The sequence below is a fragment of the Notolabrus celidotus genome, chromosome 12 (genome assembly GCF_009762535.1).
Source record: "Notolabrus celidotus isolate fNotCel1 chromosome 12, fNotCel1.pri, whole genome shotgun sequence".
NCBI classification, from domain to species: Eukaryota; Metazoa; Chordata; class Actinopteri; order Labriformes; family Labridae; genus Notolabrus; species Notolabrus celidotus.
The window spans coordinates 14,853,683-14,876,447 of NC_048283.1; the positions used below are offsets into that span (position 1 = coordinate 14,853,683).

General features: G+C 40.4%; 2 protein-coding genes across 2 annotated transcripts; one reads left to right on the forward strand and one right to left on the reverse strand.

Annotated features, from left to right (window-relative positions):
• The first annotated feature begins 499 nt into the window (after positions 1-499).
• prpf31 (PRP31 pre-mRNA processing factor 31 homolog (yeast)) lies at positions 500-9,378 on the forward strand. The gene is made up of 14 exons (XM_034697128.1): positions 500-674; positions 2,540-2,755; positions 2,837-2,897; positions 3,034-3,117; positions 3,219-3,316; positions 4,685-4,791; positions 4,940-5,109; positions 5,212-5,369; positions 6,102-6,191; positions 6,495-6,622; positions 6,892-6,964; positions 8,723-8,851; positions 8,946-9,044; positions 9,132-9,378. The coding sequence occupies exons 2-14, from the start codon at positions 2,540-2,542 to the stop codon at positions 9,243-9,245; spliced, it is 1,527 nt and encodes a 508-aa protein (XP_034553019.1). The 5' UTR covers positions 500-674; the 3' UTR covers positions 9,246-9,378.
• A 1,170-nt stretch (positions 9,379-10,548) lies between these two features.
• cnot3a (CCR4-NOT transcription complex, subunit 3a) lies at positions 10,549-22,344 on the reverse strand. Its single transcript, XM_034697127.1, has 19 exons — positions 22,191-22,344; positions 21,517-21,587; positions 20,393-20,460; positions 20,222-20,296; positions 20,020-20,109; positions 19,783-19,911; positions 19,461-19,556; positions 19,108-19,327; positions 18,878-19,011; positions 18,660-18,716; positions 17,420-18,353; positions 17,230-17,335; positions 16,978-17,119; positions 15,966-16,065; positions 13,259-13,457; positions 11,764-11,896; positions 11,532-11,657; positions 11,341-11,411; positions 10,549-10,948 (listed from the first exon to the last, which is right to left on the reverse strand). Exons 2-19 carry the CDS (start codon positions 21,539-21,541, stop codon positions 10,876-10,878), a joined length of 2,778 nt encoding a protein of 925 aa, XP_034553018.1. The 5' UTR covers positions 21,542-21,587; positions 22,191-22,344; the 3' UTR covers positions 10,549-10,875.
• Between the last annotated feature and the right edge of the window lie 421 nt (positions 22,345-22,765).

Below are 22,765 nucleotides of genomic sequence, written 5' to 3' on the forward strand. Positions count from 1 at the left end.
TAATAATAATAATAATAAAAAAGAAATAATAATAATTAACAGTACAAACAAAAAGGAAGATAAACATAAGAAAATAAGGTAAATTAACAAAATAATAATAATAATAATAATAATAATAATAATAATTATTATTATTATTATTATTATAATTATTATTATTATTATTATTATTATTATTATTATTATTATTATTATTAATAATATTATTATTATTTTATTTTTTATTTTATTTATTATTATTGTTATTATTATTATTTATTTCAGAGAACTTAAAAAAAAACATTCTGGAAGACATTTCACGACGCCCCATTTGTGTCTCACAACCCCCCAGGGGGTCCCGACCATAGACTGTAGATAAAAAGGTCCCGACCCACACTTTGGAAACCCCTGTCGTACAGACTGTATAAAGGTCCTACTTTATACAGTCTATGGGTCCTACACACAGATCCTACATAATTGCCTGTTCTTTTTATAGACGCCATTTCCCAGAAAGCCATGCGAATGCTGTGACGTATTTAGTCTGCGACAACCATTACAACAGTAAGCTGCAGGCTAACTTGCGTCTGGTTCATAAGTCTTGTTACGGGTCGTTTACTTGATCGCAGAAGAACTTGAAGCCTTCATAAAACATATTTGTTGTATTTTCTGTAGGAGGCCAGAGTTAAAGCTCAAAGGTGAGTCTGTTTTATACTTAAACCCTTTCTTAACCTGATTGAATACGCACAGCAAACGTAAGCTGACTATATGCTAGCTAGCTAACTGACCAAACGCCAGAAGAATAATAAAACAGGTGTTTGTGTTTTGCCCAAGTACAACCACGTTTTTGAAGAACAAATTGTTCGTATATCATATCTTGGAAAAAGACACAAAGCAGCATTCAATCAAAGTACGCGTTCTGCTTTGAGAAGGGAATACTCATTCGCTACGTATTTTGAAATGTCATGTTATATTTTTCATTATTCACAATTGCTTTGTACTTTGTACCACAACTGCTGCAGAATGAACTGCTTCAGGTGAAATAAGTTGACATCCTATCTTACATTTAAATGTTGACCCTTTAACAATTTTGTAATTTCTTATATTTATTCAGTGGTGGACAAAGTACACAGCTTCATTACTTAAGTCAAAGTATAGATCCACCTGGTCAAATATTACTCAAATACAAGTGAAAGTTGCTTTGTCAGATTATTACTTGAGTTAAAGTACTGAAGTACTTGCTTTTAAAAATACTTAAGTATTCAAAGTACTAATTAAAAAATCTCAAAACGTATTTTCACACAGCATCATGGCAGTCAAGACATAGCAGTACATTGTGTTACACTCTGTTTATCTAGAAACCATTTCTTTGAATCTCTAAAAACTATACCATGGAATAAAAACAGACTCTAAGTTACTCCAAGCACAGACAACTTAGTTTGAAATGTTCATCTGGAATGAAACAAATGTTACGTAGCTCAACACGCTTTCTCAGGTTGGACTGTGAATGTTTGTATGTTTGGGCAGAGTGGGAAACAGGGAGAACATTTCAAACGATAAGTATCGTTCTTCATTTTAAAAATCTCTAACACGGGCTGAAGATATGACCATGGGTGCTCAGGTGGAGAATTATAGACATCATTACCACCTCTAAATGAACTGCCTGATCTGAGTGAAATCTGCTCTGTGTTTGCTCCATGTTCAACCATGGAGACAGTTGTACAGCTATGACTAAACCACTGAGACAAACAGAACTAGACAAACACATTTTACTGTCTTAGGGATCAGATTTCAGAAAAGAGAAGGAAATTCATGAGCTGACTTCAAAGCAAAAGTGGTGAGTAACAAGAGCACTGATAGAAATGTAGTGGAGTAAAAAGTACAATATTTGTCTTCTGAATGTAGTGGAGTAAAAGTAATAAGTACCCCCAAAAAATAAAACTCAAGTGAAGTACAGATACTCAAAAAATGTACTTAAGTACTGTACTAAAGTAAATTGACTTTGTTACTGTCCACCACTGCCTACAACATAAGTTATGTGGATTGGACAATGATTTAACATTTAAACTGTAATAGTTAAAAAATACTATACTAAAACTATATAGGACAAATGAAGACAAGAAAGACAGCATTTGGGCTCAGCTATTTGCAGAAATTATAGATTCAAAAAGGTGTTACTGTAGTTTACGTGGCTCAGTGGTAGAGTGGGTTGTGTCCCAGAGTGTCCTTGGAAAAGACACTGAACCTTAAATTGCTCCCAGTGGCTTAACTAGCTGTGTATGAATTGGATAAGTTAATACTGATGTTCCTCTGCTATGGCATCCTCTTCCATCAGTGTATGAATGTGGTGTGAGTGGATGAATGAAGTAGGGTTGGAGTGCTTTGAGTGGTTGGCGAGACTACAAAAGACCTATATAAGCCCATTTAGATAATCTCATAAATAAATCACCTGTTCTCTGTATAAGTTGTTGCATTGTTATGTCACCTCCGAATCTCTGGCTGTCTTCGGGATTGGATCATATCATGCTGCTGAAATATATTTAACCTCTGCTGTTGATTGTAGATGTCCCTGGCGGACGAGCTCCTGGCGGATCTGGAGGAGGCCGGAGATGAGGGGGAGGATGGGTTGTATCCAGAGGGGGAGGAGGGGGAGAGTGATGGAGAAGCGACACAGGGAAGACCAGAGGGAGGGCTGGAAGACATCCCGGAGGAGATGGAGGTGGACTACAGTAAGGCAGAGAATGTTGGGTCAATTGCCAAACTCCGCAATAGTAAACAGGTGAGTTGTATCAAATGAGGTGATATTTATACTTGCGTGCCTTTTCTGGTTCTTTACACTCTATTCTGACTTTTTCTACAGTTTTCAGAGATTATGGACAAAATTTCATTGTATGTTGGCAAGCAGCGCAAGAACTCAGAGGGTAAGTGACAGATTTACATGTGTTATAGTGTGTTTGAATATATTGAGAAGTTATTCACTGCATTTATTTCAGCTGAATGTTGATCAGACCTGAGGTACATTTATTGTGATCATATTGTTGTTTTGTTTCTCATTAGTCTCGGGGCCAGTTGAGTCTGACCCAGAATACAGACTGATCGTAGCGGCCAATAACCTCACAGTAGAGATCGACAACGAGCTCAGTGAGTTGAGAGTGAATGAACAAATCAAAATGTCAAATAAAAATAAAGCATTTAATGTAGGTCCTCTCTTAATAATTTGTGTTTCTCTTTTTCTTTTTTAGATATTATTCATAAGTTCACTCGGGACAAGTACTCTAAGAGGTTCCCAGAGCTGGAGTCTCTGGTGCCAGATTCTCTAGATTACATCCGCACAGTCAAGGTGAGATAGTTTGAGATGTTTGCTCAGCTCTCATACCACAATGCTCAAATTAGAGTAACTGTTAATTAGCTCTATTAGTCATGCCATTGCTTATTTATATCTTAAGAAGTGCAAAAGACTTTTTCTTTTTGCAGAATGGAGGATGACACAAATTGAGGCAAATTAGGATTAATCAAATTCATACTGACATTGCAATTTAATACAATGCAATTTTCAAATTGCAAAGGCTGTGATTTAAAACAAAAAAAAAAGTTTAATTTACACAGACGCAACCTTACATAACATGCATGCAGTAGGGGGCCGTAATGCACCTTTCAGCTGGTTCACCGACAGCCAAAAATCTCTGAAGAACGAGACACATGCGAGAGGGGGATGAAGAAAACAACTTCAGCCACGCTAAGTTTTGATTTGTTGTTGACATCTTTAAAAATGGCCTCAGCAGAAGAACTGATCATATTGAGGCGTACAAAATAATCAACACGCTGAATATCAACATGTGGAGCAGGCTCATAAATAATCTCAGTCAATGAAGACCCAGACAACATGTGGATTTACTGCAACAGGACAACTGAACAGAATCATATTTTAGACTCAGTGTCCAGTTTTCTGTCCACTGGTTCTTATTGAGAAAAAATAACATGTTTACGTGGTCAGGTGTCAGCCAGGAGCACAACCGGGTCAGAGTCAGTACGGCAGCGGGGAAAAAAAGAGACCTGTCACTCAGCCGCAGCCCCCAGCTGAGAGTCTCCACTGTGCAAACCCCTTCAGTCAGCTGATTCACATCCAAACATGCTTTAAACTTAAAACACGTGTTTGGCAGAATTTTGTTAAGTAGTCGTGAACGCTTACAAGACTGCAAGTCAAAGTATTTACTAAGTTTACAACTGTTATTCAAGTAGATAAATAAACTGTCCTTCATATTAATTCATGCTTCATTTGCCTTTATCTTAACATAAGTCGAGCCTATGAGAAAGAACAGTTTGTGTATAATAAATCTAATACTGTTTATTAAAATACAGTAGATTTATTGCTTGTTTGTTGAAAAATACATGAAGAGGACCTTGAAAAAATAATTGCATATTAAATCGCAATCGAAATATTAAGGAAAATAATCGCAATTAGATTATTTTCCAAAATCGTTCAGCCCTAACACAAATGCAGAACGCAAATGATCAATTGCCCTTTTTCCACTATATGATTCATAGTATCATTCTTCTACAGTATAAATTGTAAAATATCAAAACTCCTGTTTGTCTCATAAATGATCATGAATACTCAGTCGGCTTTTTTCATTTTATTGAAACTTTTCCTGTAATTTTCAGACATGTGGTCTTGGTTTTATATTCTCTTTTTGTGTCTCCTACTCAGGAATTGGGAAACAATCTGGAGAAGTGCAAGAACAATGAAAATCTGCAGCAGATCCTAACTAACGCCACGATCATGGTCGTTAGTGTCACAGCCTCGACCACACAGGGGTGAGTTCACAGCTTTTTTTACTTTGGTCAATTGATTGAAAGTGCTCCCCATCCACGAGCAGATCATCCTCACCGTCACTGCTGAGAGTGACTCTGGCCATTTAAACACTAATCAATACTCTGACTGTGTGTGGTTTAATGGTTTTAGGTCACAGCTAAGTGAGGAGGAATTGAAGCAGCTGGAGGATGCATGTGACATGGCTCTGGAGCTGAACCAGTCCAAACACAGGATCTATGAATATGTAGAGTCCAGAATGTCCTTCATTGCCCCAAATCTGTCCATCATTGTTGGAGCATCCACAGCAGCCAAGATCATGGGTGAGTGATCCAAAAGCACCAAAGAAAGTAGTCAAAATGCACCAAGATATTTTCTGATGAAGATAAACAAATTTTATCACTTGTTTCTCTCTGTGGCTGCAGGTATTGCTGGCGGCCTTACAAACCTCTCCAAGATGCCCGCCTGTAACCTCATGCTGCTGGGAGCTCAGAGGAGAACTCTGTCTGGCTTCAGCAGCACCTCCCTGCTGCCCCACACTGGCTTCATCTACCACTGTGATGTCGTACAGACACTACCACCTGTCAGTAAATATATTCACATGAACATAAGTTATGTTAATGATTGTTATTACTATTATTATTATTATGTATTTTTTTAAACATATATATTTTTGGGTCTTTTACACCTTTTAATTTATAGAGGAGAGGACAGTGGATAGTGTAAGAAACTGGGAGAGAGTGGGGGAATGATAAAGAGGCCACAGGCTGGTTTTGAACCCGGGCCACCCGCTACATGAGCGCTCAACTTAACCATAAGGCCAAGTCCATCCCCACGTTAATGATTATAACTCGACTTGAGGAAATGAAGGAATCCAGCTAATCACCTGCAAAGCCCTCAATAACCTCGCCCCCTCATACCTGACCGACCTCCTCAAACGTCACTCCCCATCTCGCCTCTTCAGATCATCAGATGCCAATCTCCTGTCCCTTATCACCAAGTCCAGGCACAGCACCTTGGGGGACAGAGCCTTTGCCACCGCTGCCCCATCTCTCTGGAACTCTCTCCCTCCACACATGTGCAACTCTGACTGACTTCAATCATTCAAAAACCACCTCAAGACCTACCTGTTCAAAAAAGCATACAACACATGACCTCTCCCCCCGCCCAACCTCTGCCCTTGTTCTGTTTTATTTACCTCTTTTATTTTTACTTTTATTTCACTTAAAGCGACTTTGAGTATTCAGAAAAGCGCTATATAAATCCTATGAATTATTATTATCATATTTTTTAAGTCTTTGTTTTTTGTCTCCAGGACCTCAGGAGGAAGGCAGCTCGTCTGGTGGCTGCAAAATGCACTCTGGCATCTCGAGTGGACGGTTTCCATGAGAGCTCAGATGGCAAGGTAAAGATCCATGCACAGCACATGAATCCATTCATAAATGTAGCTGTTCAATTCTGTGATATTTTCTGGAGTATGTTAACATATATGGAGGTAACATTTTTGAAAACCTAAGAATATCACAGAGTTGGAACACCATTTCAAGAATACAACATCAATGATTTCTTCTTATTGAAGTCTCAATTCATACTTAGTGAAGTGAAAACAGCAGAAAAAAACATATTTATACACACAGTAATATTAAAGAAACATTTGATTCATTTCTAACTCCTCTGACATTTACCTCCTATGTGTCTTTTATTCCAGGTTGGCTACGATCTCAAAGAGGAAATTGAGAGGAAGTTTGATAAATGGCAGGAGCCTCCACCTGTGAAGCAGGTCAAACCACTGCCGGCTCCGCTGGACGGACAGAGGAAGAAAAGAGGGGGAAGGAGGTATGGAACCTGTCAGCTACCTTACACATGCATATAATGAGAAAGAAGTGGAGGGAAATGTGCAGATTTTTTGCATTACCAAGTAATTTATACATGGACCTTTTTTTTGTTTTTAAGTAACATGAGAGCAAAACCAAGCAGAAAACTGAGCTGCATGTTTGAGGACAACTACAAGCTTACATAATGTGCACAGCCAAGTTTAGAGTACAAGCATCATGTCTAAATATATATTGACTATAACCACTTCACTCCGGTCTCTTTTCCTGAAGGTACCGAAAGATGAAGGAGCGTCTCGGGCTGACTGAGATCAGGAAACATGCCAACAGGATGACCTTTGCAGAGGTCAGATATTTTCTACCCAGCCTCCTTTTATGCGTCTTTTCTAATCTTTTCTTTACGTGAGCTCCCTGCAGATTTAAACTTTAAGTTCACTGTTTATTTCAAGTCCTGGTCCTGTTTTCTATGTTGCTTGTACATTAGGAATGAGCTTTTCATGCAGACAAAAGTAGCTCGAATGACACAGAAAGCATAGACTGCTGACCACACTGGATGTTCTTTCCTTCTGGAGCATCTTAATATAAACAAAGATTAAAGCATTCGACATGCTGCTCACCTCAGTTTTACATTCTCACTCCTGTGAGGATGATGGCTAAGAATAGTAGCAGTACTGCCACATTAAAACAGTACACCAAGGCCTATGGGACACAGTATTCTCCTATATTACAGCCAAGAAGCAGAATCACTTTTAATGTTGACAGCTAAGCCACTTTAGTAAGAGGTGGGTTGCTCTTGGTCCAGCTTCTGGAAAATGATTAGAGTGGAAACAGAAGTTGGTGGCCTGTACGAGGATCTATTTTCTTTTTAAACTTTGTGAAGAAACTGGTACAAAACTCCTTTTTGTGGCAGTGCTGAGACGGTCGTGACTGAACAAGTGTCTCTGAGCTGCTTTCTCTACTTTCAGCAGAAGCCTCTCATTCAATTCTAATAATAATGTGTTTAGTTTAATCTCTGATATTGATTATATTAACTTTCTTTTATCCTTTTTCAGCTGTATTTAATTCTTGTACTTGATTATTGTAATTAATTAGCTTCTTTTGTGAGCTTCTGTAACAACAGATTTTCCCCGAGGGATTGATAAAGCTTGTCTTATTGAAACTAGTTGGCACAAAGGCTATGTTCACACTGCGAAGTGGCCCAAATCCGATTTTTGGGGGGGTCAAGTGACCAGGTCAGATTTGTTAGAGGTAGTGTGAACACTCAAACCTGGCCCAAATCTAATTTTTTCAAATCAGATCTAAACCACCTCCATATGTGGTCCTGAATCAGATACAGATCTGTTTTTTTCAATGCGACCTCAGTGTGAATGGCCAAGGCGGATTTGATACTTTCACGTCACTTTATAGCGAAACACATCATAATTCTGCGCGGCGGTACCCTTGCAAAAATAGAGGATAGCAACGATTGAGCAAGTCAATTGAGTGTCCTGCCGAAGGAGTCTTAGGGAGAGCCGCTGACAGATGTAATTGAAAGATTGCCCTCGACATCCGGAAGTTTTGAATAAACTCTGTCTCTATGAAACTATTAACGTTGCAGACCCACCACTCCTGACTCAGTGTCCGCATCCACATAGACCTTTCAATCGTATTTGCGGCCACAGCTCCCCAAAAAGCCGAAACAAGCAATTTGGCTCTCTTTTTCTTTATACTTGACCTCCTCCGCACCTGGTCATTCATTCTCCGGCTCCCACTGCACAAAAACTTTGTAATAAAGGTGAAAATGCTGACTTCCTTATTGTTTACGTTTGTGAAACAGCTGCATGTGACGTCATTATGACTGTTCTTTTGCGCATGTGGGACAGTTCAGAGAAGCAAACAGTTCACACTGGAATCGGATACAGGTCACATTATAGATGGTAATGTGAACAGGCAAACAAAAAATCAGATCTGAGCAAAAAATCTGAATTAAGCATTAAGCCTTGCAGTGTGAACGTAGCCAGAGTGAATTAGATAGAAGATTTTGTTTTTTCTGTTTCTATTTGAAAGATACTTTTACTGCCCGCGTAGTGCTACTTTGATCTAAATCTTTGATGTGGTGTTGTAGATTGAAGATGATGCGTATCAGGAGGACCTGGGCTTCAGTCTGGGTCAGCTGGGTAAGAGCGGCAGCGGGCGTGTCAGGCAGGCTCAGGTCAACGAGGCCACCAAAGCCAGAATCTCCAAATCCCTCCAGGTAAACTCATTCAACTGATTTGACTTACAATTGCTCAGCAGTCGATTTCTTTTCCATTTCTCAAGTTTGTAAAAAAAAAAAAATTCTATAACAGAGGACACTGCAGAAGCAGAGCATGACATACGGAGGAAAGTCCACCGTCAGAGACCGCTCCTCAGGAACCAGCTCCAGCGTGGCATTCACTCCTCTACAGGTAAAAAAACCCTCCTTTATTGAATATGAACTTCTGAACAATGTGAAGGTTGATATGCGTTAACAATCGTGCTGTTCTCGTCTGCAGGGGCTGGAGATCGTGAACCCGCAGGCTGCAGAGAAAAAGGTGGCTGAAGCCAACCAGAAGTATTTCTCCAACATGGCCGAGTTCCTCAAAGTCAAGAAGGATGCTAAGATGTGAAGACAGACATCCTACACTTCATACTGCGGTGTGATAGTATATTTTTTAATTCATCTTGCATTGTTGTCCTGCATTTGTTTTAATTTTTGGTCTTTGTTTTTCCATTTAAATAAAATGTAAAATTTTCACCAGGCGTCCTTAAGAGACTTGGTTTTTTTTTTTAAACTGATGACTCGACAGAATAAAACGAACATTAAAGTAACACAAACTAGGATGATAATCTGGATTGTTCTCACTTCATAACATATCTCTATCTGCTTCAAACAACCTTTTAAAAACAAAATCAATCCACTCAGCAGAACAAAGTCAAGTTGATTTAAAGTCAAGACTAAGTGAATCGATGCCCCATAATAGGAATAACAGGACTTTACACCACACCGACTTGTAATTTCTTAAAAGTATTTATTGAAATTTTACAATCCTGTTATAACCCCGTTTTATGACATCTCCCATGCAGAACTGTAATGAGGAAAATTGTAAATGTCTTAAAATTCACATTTTAGCAATTTCTTGACTGACCTTCCCTTTCTGAAAACCTTTAAACGCCCAAAAATAGAATCTATAAAAGGCAAATCTCTCATAACTTTGCTTTATTTTCCTTTTTTCATATCCTCCTCAGCCCCCTTTTTCCCTCCCCCCAAAAGCCTGAAAACTAATCACACACAACATAAAAGTTTAGCTGCAGTACAGATCTGAAGTTTTCACGGTTGCTTTAAATGGAAAAATTTTGATTCAGTTTAATACTTTCCCCGTTCCAAGACTTCCCAGAAACAGCGGGATCTGTCTCAGAACCAGATTCCATCTTATTGTTCTTCAGGGTAGCACATAAACGACCACGGCAGAGATGAGACATGTCTTACTCGCATCCACAAGTTTAATCTACCACCGGAATTTCAGGGTTTGTGTGTTTTCACTCTACATGTAAACAGTTGATCAGTGCACACTGTATAGGGTTCCACTTAAATATCAGGTGGTAAATTGAACACAGTGGCTTTTTAGGATGAAGTAACATCAACAGAAGAGAGTAAACTAAAGGTGGGAAGTTTGACTCAAAGCAAACTCAGATTCATCATCTAATGCACTCTGTGTTTTTTCCAGAGTAATTAAGAGGTGATTTGGGTGCAAGTACATTCACTACGCTTAGCGTGGCTCTTTGCAGCGAGGCTGATGAAAATACCTCAACAGAGAGACTCAAACATCAAGTAAATTCATTTCTCAAACCCTATTTTTAAGATTTATTTTACAAGTTTATTAATTTGTCACAAACATGAATGCGCCATAATAATGCATTTTCTTTGACATGTTAACTTAAAAACATTTTATTTGTAAAGAGAGGGAGTCAGAGACCAGTTCAATTGCATAGCAATTTAATCCATGTCCAATAAGGACTCTTTCCCTGTCACAGGGAGAGGCCCTGTGGTCACTCTCAATCAGCGTTTTAAATCGACCAAGACAATATCAATAAAACTATTGATAAACGCTCACTATCCCTAATAGTGACCATATTCAACAGGCATCGTAGGGTCTTAAAAGAAGCCAGTCCTACACACCATGACTAAATGTCCGCTGTACCTCCCCTTTCTAAACCACCAAATTACAGTAAATACAAGAAGGGCAGGTTACTCAACAATCAAATCCAAGGTTTGTGTTGTGTCAAGTCAAAGGCTTCCAGGCTGATGTCGGGTAGGTGGTACAGAGAGAATCTTGTTGAAACGGAGAAAAGAAAACAAAAACATGAGAAACATGCATGGGGTAGGCTTTCCTAATGCCACATACTGAGTGTGCACACAGACAGGCACAAACGCAGATCTCTAGTGAGGGCCCCCCCAGGTTCTGCAGCGCCGAGCCTTATGTCAGTCCCACAGGGCAGTTTTTGATGAAAGCAAAGCGCTGCACAAGGAGCGAGGGCGTCACGTCGAGATGCAGCCTATACAGACACCAGTCTCCATTTCAGGAGAGGGTTTCTACTACACATCACAATCTCTATCCACAGTTTGAAGTTCAGTCTCGGAATGTCAACAGCAGCACGTTTTGTCACTCTCCTTCCTTTTGCGTCCGCTCTGTGTGTCACTGAAGGTCTCTGTCTTCCAGGTACCTGTACTCGAAGGTGAATCCCTCCTTCTTCCGCTGGCCCCATTTCTCATAGTCAAAGTAAATGTAAGTGCCCTGCAGGGATGGACGAGTGGAAACAACGATCAATCAAAGACTCCAAACACAACAGTAAAACCAAGAGTCCAAATACTTGTAGTTCAAAGAAAGAACGTGTGAAGCGTATTCAGTCTGCACCTGTTCAAACTCGTCAGTGATAGTCTTGGGCTCCTCGTGTCTCTGGAACCACATCATGTACTTGGTGTGAAACCGCCATGACTGTTTCTTTAGAGCCTTGGCAGACAGATACTGAGCCTTGGTGCCCTGAGAGAAGCAGCAGAAATACACCAATGAGGTTAACAAGCCAGACGGGAACAAATCGGAGAGGAAGTAAACATGGAACGGGTGGGTGCATGTTTTTATTTTGTACCTCCAGGTAGTAGAAGATGAAAAAGAGCGTCTCTGTGGACAGTCTCTGGTAGAACTCTATGGAGTCAGAATGATGTGGTGGTACCTGGTGATGGAATGGCAAGGTGGGGCATGGATTCCTCATCAGGTATTGCCTATGGGAAAGAAGCACAGTTAGTTGGAAACCCAAAAAGAAGTAGAAAATAGATCAGTAATTTTAACATACAAAATAAAATGTTTTTTCTTTAAATATTTTTATTTATTTTTATATATCTTTTATTTATTTATATTTATATATTTAAATTGTATTTGTTTAAACTTAAATAAATATATTTCTATATTTTATTTATTTTTAGTTATATATTTAAATTGTATTTATTTTAACTTAAAGGTGACATATTATGCTCTTTTTCATCAACATATATTGGTCTAAGAGGTCCCCAAAACATGTCCTTAAAGTTTATGCTCAAAAAAACACTTTGAAATCAGATTTTGGCATGCCTGTAACCCCTTCTTTTTCAGCCCTGCTCAGAACAGGCTGTTTTCTGTGTCTGTGCCTTTAAATGAGAATGAGCTCTCTGACCACGCCCCCTCAGGAAGTGGATGTGGCCTCAGCTCTCCAGCACGTTGATCTAATGTTTACATGTTGGCTGAATATACACGGCTGCCCACAGACCCACGTTACTTCAACCCTCTGAATTTGATCCTGAATCTGATCCTAACGGAGAGGCGCCTGCAGCAGGACCTTTCTGAAGGATTGGTCACAGATTTAGTGTTTCTTGTTGTTTTATTTGTCAGTATGTCGACGTGTGTCTTGGTACAGAGCAACGAACATGTAGCTATGTGGCTATGCTAACTAGCACTAGCACTTTTCTATGATAAATAAAAATGATCCACTAGATTTTCAAATCTGCAGACGTGGGGAGTAAACCTGACCTTTGTGTTTATTAAGACAGCCTACAACTAGAATGCCTCCCTCCTAAGTTCCTTGTTAGCGCACATGTGTGCAGGTAATGAAAAACGGAGGAGGGGTTGAGTTGTATTTTATACAGTGTATGGGCTGAACAAGCTCCGAGCTCTGACTTCCGTTACAGACCATATGTCGTTGTGACGTATGAAAAACACTGAAAACTGAAACGGCTCGTTTCAGCACACATTTATAGGAAGGTGGAGAAATGAAAGGTGGGAAGAATGGATTTTTTCATTTTCGGGGGGTTTGTAGACATGCCAGGGACACATATTTCAGGTAGAGAACCATTAAAAAGTCGATTTTGCATATGTCACCTTTAAATAAATATATTTATATCTTTTATATGTGAAGTTTCTCTGCAAATGTGTAGCTCTTTCTAGAACCATGTTTCTAGCCACCCATACTTGACCTCAGCCTCCTTGATAGGGTGTTGGATTTTGAACAGAATAAAGTCCTCAATGTAAATGTGTGAAATTACTGTTACATTTAAAGCCCTGCATTACACTGAAATGTGTCATCACCACTGCAAAATCTAAAGCGCCCTCACCTGATCCTCTCTGAGTCAGAGGGGTGAGGCATGTGTGTCCACGCAGACTCCTGCATGGCCTGCTGGTACAGCTGGTCCTTAGGTAGAGGGGTGGGGCCAAGCGGACAGACCCCAAGCGAGGGGGGGATGCTGACCTCTGACACGGACGGCTGAGGCACGGCAGGTGTGCCGGGCGCTGCAGATGAGCCAGAGAAGATATCTGTAGGACAGAGAAAGACTCATGGTAAATGACACAAATTCTATACACATGAGAACAGACGTATTTAAGAAGAAGTGAATGTGTTCAATATTAAAACCCTTACTGACTTGGGCTAACCGCAAAGGGAAACTTACAACAATGTGAAACTGAGAAAGCCAACAACTGAGTTTGTAATTTACTTGCTGTAGACGTTCAACTCCACAGACTATAACCAGCTTGTTATAAGGTCATCATTATCTGTTAAAAGTTTCCAGCCCTTGAAGAATTACTTGAGAATATAAGTCACAGCAGTATCTAAGACTCATTATGTTCTGAGAGATATAAGAGAGTAAAAGGTTGTAACTGTCTTCCTGTGAGACTGTTTCCATTGCGTTCAGAAAAGTCCCCAGCATGCAGCTGTGCAGCTCTTTCTAGCACCTTCTGTTTTCAGCTGGTGGAGTTTGCAGTCCTGCTAGCTGCCCGTACTGGAGTTGATATGTGATACGTTACAGTTGTGCTGTTATCTGTGAGGCACTGCCCACAAAAAATTCGCCTGGAGTCATGCCTCCCACCTCCTCGTCACTTGTTGTCCAGAACCGAGAAGTCTTTTCAATCAAATCAGCACTCCTCCACAAGATCTATTTACTTTAAACTGTACCTCCGTTTACTTTAAATATATAACTATGATCGACTGACAATGCCAGCACGGTCTGCATCACTATGTAAGCGTTCAACAGTGAAGCTGCCCCTTGCATTACACCAACTATGTCAGGGGGCGTGCAGTGGGTGACAGCTGCACTTGCACTCATGGTGGCACGTGCTCGATAAAAGCCTTAGCTATTATATCAACATATTCTGGGTAGAATTACACTACCAGTCATAAGTTTTAGAACACCTCAATTTTTCCACTTTTTTATTGAAATCCAAGCAGTGCAAGTCCACTGAATAGCTTGAAATGGTACAACGGTAAGTGGTGAACTGCCGGATGTTAAAAAAAAAGGTAAGACTACAGAAAACTGAAAAAATAATGTATATTTCAGAATTATACGAAAAGGCCTTTTTCAGGGAACAAGCAATCGGTTGCTTTTCTGCAGCAATTAATGTTAGTCAAGCCTTGAAAGTTGGTGCTATCAATTTTTAAAGGTGTCTCAACTTTCTTTGATTACTTACAACCCCCTCTTTCTGCACAAAAGCAGTGTTGGAACCATAGACATATGAAGAGTAGAAGCCGCATGGGCTGCTTGGGCGCAAGAAATACATATCATACATCACATATATCACATATCAGAATATTCTATTACTGTTAAGTCCACTATGAATATTAAAATATGTGTGTCCTCTATCATACCTACATGTATGATGTTTGCAGTAAAAAAACCCTGCATGTAAATCAGTTTAGTATTCAGCAAGTTACGATTGATTAAGTGCGCTGACACTTCATTGCGCCTGCCAAACAGATTACACTGAGTGGAGCGGATGACGGACCAAGATGGCGGCCCCACGGCTCGTCAGCACCAATAGGTAGTAGTGGTTGATGCGGCGTCTACTCTTTATATGTCTATGGTTGGAACACACAGTGGTACCATACCCTCGTGAGCATTATTTGAACAGTCTTATACTCCAGAAAGTAGTGTGTTGCTTTAGAAATGGCCAGAAAAAGGCAATTAACAATGGAAGAGAGACAGACCATCCTAACACTTAAAGATGTAGGTATTTCCTACAGAGAAATTGCAAAGAAAGTCAAGGTGTCAGTGAGTACAGTTTCCTTCACCATCAAACGGCACTCAGAAACTGGGGGAAAATCTGACAGGAAGAGGTCTGGCAGACCCACAGCCACAACAAAATCAGAAGACAAGTTTCTGAGAGTCGTGGGATAGGAGGCTCACAGGACAACAGCTTCAAGCACAGCTGAATAGTGGTCTAGTAAGCAAGTCTCAGTTTCAACTGTGAAGAGAAGACTTTGAGCTGCAGGTTTGACCAGTCGAGTTGCAGCAAGAAAGCCATCGCTAAGACATCAGAATAAGAAAAAGAAGCTTGGCTGGGCCCAGAAACCCCGCCAGTGGACTACTGCAGACTGGAAGAAGGTGTTATAGACAGATGTATCAAAATTCAAAGGTGGCTACTTTGATGAGTCAAAAGTTTAGACTACATTTTGATTTATGAATTGATTCCATGATTTATTTTTGAAATTCAATTGTTTATTTGTTCTATGTTGTCATTTCAGAGCACAATAAGACATTGAACTGCATCATTTTCAATAAATAATTTGAAAATTTGGGGTGTTCTTAAACTTTTGACCGGTAGTGTACATCAACACAATAAAACACCTCTCTGCATTTTCTACTGGTGCATTGGTTGCACTGGTGTATAAGACGCACACCAAATTGTTTAAATGGTATTAAAAGCACATCTGATATACTCTTTTTTGCAAAAGTGTGTATATATGTAAAGGAAGGTTAGGAGTGTATAGCTGTGAGTTTATTATTTTGCCACAAACTACAGTGAGAAAAAGTATCTGTGTGTTCTGACCTCTGTCTGTTAGGTGCAGGTTGGGGATCTCTCCATCCAGGCCTGATCCCAGCGCTGCTCTCTCAGCCATCGCCTTCAGAGAGCTGAGAGGCTCTGGGGCCTGAGGTGGGAACAAGACAGAGACAAGATGAGAACGGGGAGGCTGATTGACAGAAAAAGAGAGAGAGAGAGAGAGAGAGAGAGAGAGAGAGAGAGAGAGAGAGAGAGAGAGAGAGAGAGAGAGAGTGTTTATAGTTTGGATCATTAAAGAATGAAAGGGCAGTGTGTGGAAGCATTAGGAGTGCGCTGGATTGACCAACGTTTTGAAATACATTCATGGATTTTCCTTTATCAGCTGTAAACTTTGTCTCCTGTGGTCACCTTCAGTGACTTTTAGAAAATATACAGAGAGCACAGTCTATTAACAGAAATGTTTTCTGTCACAGGTTGTTCAAAATATTTTACAGATAGTGTCATAACTGCTTCTTTATGGTGAAGATAACAAGATGTGGGAGTATGCTTTAGTGAATCCAAATGTATCTTGGCATAACATGATGTATATCCAAACATATGATTGTGTAATTGTGAGTTTCTATACTAGCATGTACGTGGCACATAGCCACAGCTTTATAAAACTTCTTTGTGCAAAGGTCTGTGGTCAGATAAACTCTTGATTTCCAGCTGAGCACATCACATTTTTTCTTTTCTGGACTACACAAAAAATCCTTTTACAACTACCAATGTTGATTCAGTCATTTGGTTAGCCACTCTCATTCATAATTATTAGATTTTAAGCTGGAAGTATAATGGCCATGAAGGGCGCTGAATGGTGACAAAGTTCTGACAACAGTGATGAGAGGTCTCAATATGAATGAGGTCATATATCCTGGAAAAGTTTAGTATAACAGTTGGACATCAGCCTGACAATCACAATCTTTAGTTAAGAGGCTGAAGTAACATCTGATCATGGTCTTGTTGGTTCTTATGACAAATTCTGACAATCCAATATAAGCCCCTTGCTTCGACATCTCACCTTAAGGCCCTCAGAGACCTGTGTGTAGGAGTGAGGCCCATTGAGAAGACTTCCTCCTCCAGGTGTGCTGTCTGAGAACGAGGGGGACGGAGAGCTGGGAGGCAGGGTGATGGAGCTGATTAAACTGGGGCCGTTGTCCATCCTGCACAAAGTCCAAAAGGGACAAAAAAAGTTGAAACTATCTTGTGAAAAATGAGAAGAAGAGTGAAAAGTTTCTGGCCTCTTATTAAACAAAGAAAAACGGTAACTAACGGCTGACTGGTTGAAGAACTGAGAGATGACGGTTGGCTGCTTTGTGACTGGCTCGGTGTGCTTAGAGCTGATTCTGTGGAGCTCTCTGCCACCACAGCACTGTAACCTGTGGACCAGTAAAGGATAGGTTAGGCAACATTGAAACGTAAATTAAAAGCCACACAAAGTAATGCATGACAAGGTAACATACTTGTGCTTCCATTTTGCTTCAGTCCACTAGGTGGTCTTGCAGGGGCAGCATTAACTCCTACTCCTCCAACCACGCCAACACTCCCTCCATTGCCCCCCATCATGCCAACCACACCGGGGGTAGTGCTGACAGAACTCGGTGGCACCTGAGAGGCACCAGGGGCTATGTTTTGCCCGGGTACCAGCCCCAGAATACTCCCGCTTAAAGAGCTGTGAGCTGGGCTGGAGCCCAGCAGACCAAGCCCTGTCCCCGCCCCGTTGGTGGTGACTCCACTGGAGCCAGAGGTGGGAATGGAAGTGCTGCTCTCGACTGAAATGCTGGACTGGGTGGTGCTGTTCAAACCCAAGCCTCCTGGTGCTGCTGCCTGAGCATAGGGGGCAGGTGTGGAGCCCGAAATGAGCCCTGCTATTGTATTTAGAGCAGTGGGATGGCCACCCAGGCCTAAAGCGGACATTTGGCTGGCGCTGCTGGTCCCCGTCAAGACACCTTTGCTTAATCCCAGCCCCAACCCGAGTCCCAAACTGGATGCAGGTGTGGGTCCTGATGTGGGCTGAGGCTGAGAGTTGGGCGCTGATGAAATGGGTGTGCTGGGCATGGGGAGAGAGGAGACAGTTGAGGCAGGAAGGAGCGGGTTGCTGGGTGGGCTTGGGGTGTTGTTTGAGGGGACAGAGGGTTTTGTCTGAGGTGGCTGCTGCTGTTGCTGCTGCTGTGGTTGGTTTGGTGGCTGAGGTTGTTGCTGCTGTTGTGGAGGTGGATGCTGATGTTGCTGCACCGCGCTGCTGAAGCTCCCTATGAGACTGCTGCTTGTTGGAACCGCGGAAATGCCTCCAACTACACTTGCCATGGACACAAGCGAGGAGGACGAGGAGGACCCGGAGGTGGTGGAGGATGAGAAGGAAGATAACAGGGATGGGGTGCCGTTCTTCACAGGTGACTGAAAATGACAAAGCACCAGAAAAAAAAAAGATTTCACTCTTCACAGTCCAGAGGACAGCTTCAGCTGTAAGAAAAGTATGAGGACCAAAGTTTACTGTGAACTATAAAAGCCCATTTAAGCAGGAGATGGTACAAACTAAATCAGGAGTTTCCAACCATGGTCCCACAGAGACAGAGCTTGATCCTTTTCAGTGCCTGAGGCCAAAACCCTTCAGCCAAGAATTCAGACTCTTCAGGACCACGGGTGAAGAGAGCTGTACTAAACTGTTCATCTACAGGCACAGCACAGATGAGAGTCTCTCACCTGACTAACTTCACTGTCTGTCGACCGTCCCCTTTTCTTATCGTCCTCTGAGTTCTCCTATAGGAGGAGATATCTTGATATGACAATCCACTTTTTGAAATGTTGAATCAGCAAACTGGTCAGTGGATTATACAATTGTTGTAGCAGAACAAAATGCATTTTGACAGAATGTTTAACTCCAATATACAAAGTGCAATGATACAAAGAGAAGTACTTACAGCAGTGCATGTGGCCGGGGATGGAGGGATGGGTGAAGAAGAGGTGGTGGAAGTGGGAGTGCTGCTGGAGTGAAGATACATCTCATCTTCCACATTTCCCTGCCCTGACGGAGACGTCGCAACTAAAGCTGCAGCTGTAGGAGAGAGAGAGAGGGCTGAGTGAAGTGTAACTTCTTCTTTACTAACCTGATGGGGAAAAGCATCCCAGCACTCCACAACGCTTTACTCACGGATGTCTTCCAAGTCCAGGTCATCATAGATGAACTCGTTCTCCTCAAAGTCTGGATCTTGAGAGGAATCAATGTAGTACTCTACATCATCCTTGATCTTTAAGATTGAATCCACCGCTATCGAGTCATTGTCCAGCATTCGTAGAATGGTCTCTAACATTCGAATGTGGAATCGATGCCTCTCGATCAACCGCTTGAGCTCCTCAATACGATCCTGTTTCTGCATGACAGACAGAAGGTAAGCTTGTGGTTCCTTGGACTGTACTACACTGGATATACAAGACAATTATAATATTTCTCACTGAATGTAACACAAGAAAGAGCATTGTGAATATAAAGACTGTAGAGCTTACCTCTTTATCGCCCTTTTTCTTCCTCGTTTGAACTGACAACGATTCTACCTCACTTTCAAACTGATCCACCTGCATATTTAGAGTGTCTATCGTATTCTGCAGATGAAAAAGGTCAAAACAACAATGTCAATGGACTATATCCAAATTTACTTGGAAACTTTGTGACTGCAATTGGGAAAAATAGGTCATTGATTGTTTCTTTAAAAGTCCTTCAAAAATAGATAGTACTTTTTTGGGGTGCTATTTTTCATATTTGAGAGAAAAGTCACTGAAATAATGAAACAAGTTGTAGCACAGGTAAAGACAGTAGTGAATGTATTACTGTAAGCCACGTTCCCGTTTCCTCCTTTTCCCTCTGAGCTGGATCCACTTTCTGCGCGAGCCCCAGGCCCTCTTTAGAGTATGCTTTTGTTTTTGTTTCTCGTTCCACCACCTTGAACCGCTCCATTTGCTAAAGAAAAAACAACACAATAGCGATCATTTGAAGAGCTGAAGATTCAATGCTAAATTTCACATTGGAAAAAATATAACATAAAAGAGAAATACCAGAGAACCCTACCGTCTCTATGAGTTTGCGGTTCTCGACTAGCTGCCTTTTGTCTTTGATTTCGTTTGAGGCCACCCATGTTTTTATCTGATCTCTCAATCGCTGAAAAAGAGACATGGTAGGAATAAGCAAGCGTTATCAAGATAAATGGTATTAACTTCTGATACAGAGTGCAGAAGGGGAGAACAGAAAATGATTTGTTACATTGTTTTACCTGTAGTTTTTTAATCTCTTTCTTGAGGTCAGCCTCGTACTTTTCCTTCTGGTTTGCATTGGCTGCATTGTGGAGCTACGTTAACAAAAAATAAATAATACATTCAAGACTCTGATACATCATGGAACAAAATAGGTTTCCACTGAAAGCAAGACTAAAAAATTGACTTACCTTTTGCCAAATGTCTTCAAATTGTTCTACACCTTCAGCTACTTTTTTCAAACATCTATCAATCTCACCTGTAGGGATAAGATATGATGTCATCACTATGTATACATGTGAGCAGTTGTGGACAAAGTACACAGCTTCATTACTTAAGTTAAATCATAGATACTCCATGTCAAATATTACTCCAATACAAGTGAAAGTTGCTCTGTCAAATTATTACTTGAGTTTAAGTTCTGAATAACTTGCTTTTAAAAATACTTCTTAAAAAAATCTCAAAACATTGTATTTTCACAAAGCATATGCAGTCAAGAATACATAGAAGTACATTCTGTTACATTATGCTTATTTAGAAACCATTACTTGAAATCTCTAAAAACTATACCATGGAATAAAAACAGAAACTAAGTTACTCCAAGCACAGACAACTTAGTTTGACATGTTCATCTGGAATGAAACAAATGTTACGTAGCTCAACACGCTTTCTCAGGTTGGACAGTGAATGTTTGTATGTTTGGGCAGAGTGGGAAACAGGGAGAACATTTCAAACGATACGTATCATTCTTCATTTCAAAAACCTCTAAAACAGGCTGAAGATATGACCATGGGTGCTCAGGTGGAGAATTATAGCCATCTTTACCATCTCTAAATGAACTGCCAGATCTGAGTGAAATTTGCTCTGTGTTTGCTCCACATTCAACCGTGGAGACGCACGATATACAGGTACGACTAAACCACTGAGACAAACAGAACTACACAAACACATTTTACTGTCTTAGGGATCAGATTTCAGAAAAGAGAAGGAAGTTCATGAGCTGACTTCAAAGCAAAAGTAGTGAGTAACTAGAGCATTGATAGAAATGTAGTGGAGTAAAAGTAATGTTTCCCAAAAAAACAATACTCAAGTACAGAACAGATACTCAAAAAATGTACTTAAGTACAGTACTCAAGTACATTTACTTTATTACTGTCCACCACTGCATGTGAGCAACACTAATTGTTCTTCATAACTTCAGTAAGTAAAATAAGATGTTGGAGGATAATATCATCCTGAGTCTGTGAAGGATGCAGGGATGGATGCTGGTGTGATGGATCTCTATGTGCAACATTAGTTTCATCCGGAGTCTTACCTTGAAGTTTTCTCTTGTCAGCCATGGCTCTGACTACGACAATGTCCACATTCCGTCTGTCACAGAGTAAGCTGAACAAAGAAACGTGGGAATATGTAAATATTCAAACATAACTCCAATTCATTCAAACTATCAGACCATCGGCATCCTGAGAGTGGATATGACACTCCAGGTAGCTCTTCCATTCACTTTAGCTGCACAAATATCAGTGTCTATTCAACATTAAGAACACGTCTAACCAAGGTCTTCTGCATAACGTGAATCTGTCTTTTTATTTAGTGAATGCAGCCGATCTTACTGAGTGATTGTGAGTTAAAATTAGCCACCTAGCCTGCTAACATTAATACTAGCCTGTTACTTAGCTCATACACCTCGCTCGGCAGCTAACTGGCCCGTTTCAAAACAAGCAGCACGAAGCCTGTTTACTGTTATATCTGAGATATTCATGCATTTATATTTTGGGATTCTTTACACTTATTATATGGTGGTTTTGCATTTTGAAAGGCACAACATATCAGAATCCGTTATAATCGTTAACCTGCAAGCTAATATTGCTAACTATCTGGCTAGCTGATGCATAAAATGCTAGCTAGCAGCTTAGCTAGCCAAATTTAGGAAAAAGGGAAACTGGGTCAACCCGACGATCTAGATTTATACTTGATTACGACATTTACCTAGGATATGGGCTTTCGTTTGTCTTTTTTCAAATACAGCCAAAACTTATTCCAGAAAGTCTTCTTTACTTCCAAATTGTGTTTTCTTTTCGACAAGCTCGCTCACTGTAATGTAGCTGAAGATGGACGGTACCTAAAATCCCACCTCCGTGTGAAGGCCCCGCCCTAAATCAAATCTACGAGATCTGATTGGACAGAACTCATGTCTGTCACACACAGAGACATCCGCTTGACTAAGGTCCGACAATTGGTTCAGGCGTCTGATGAATTCATTTGAGAACAAAACCAGAACTGCCAGGAGGAAAATTCAATTCAGTTCTTAAGTATTTTATTATATAGAGCAGGGGTGTCAAACTTATGGAAGCCTGTCTCCGGCAGTTAAAAAAAAAAATTAAAACATATTTTGTTAAGGAAAAGTAAAAAAAGTCATAATAATGAGATACAAAGTCATAATCATGAGATACTAAGTCATAATAATGCGATACTAAGTCATAATAATGAGATACAAAGTCATAATAATGAGATATTAAGTCATAATAATGAGATACAAAGTCATAATAATGAGATACTAAGTC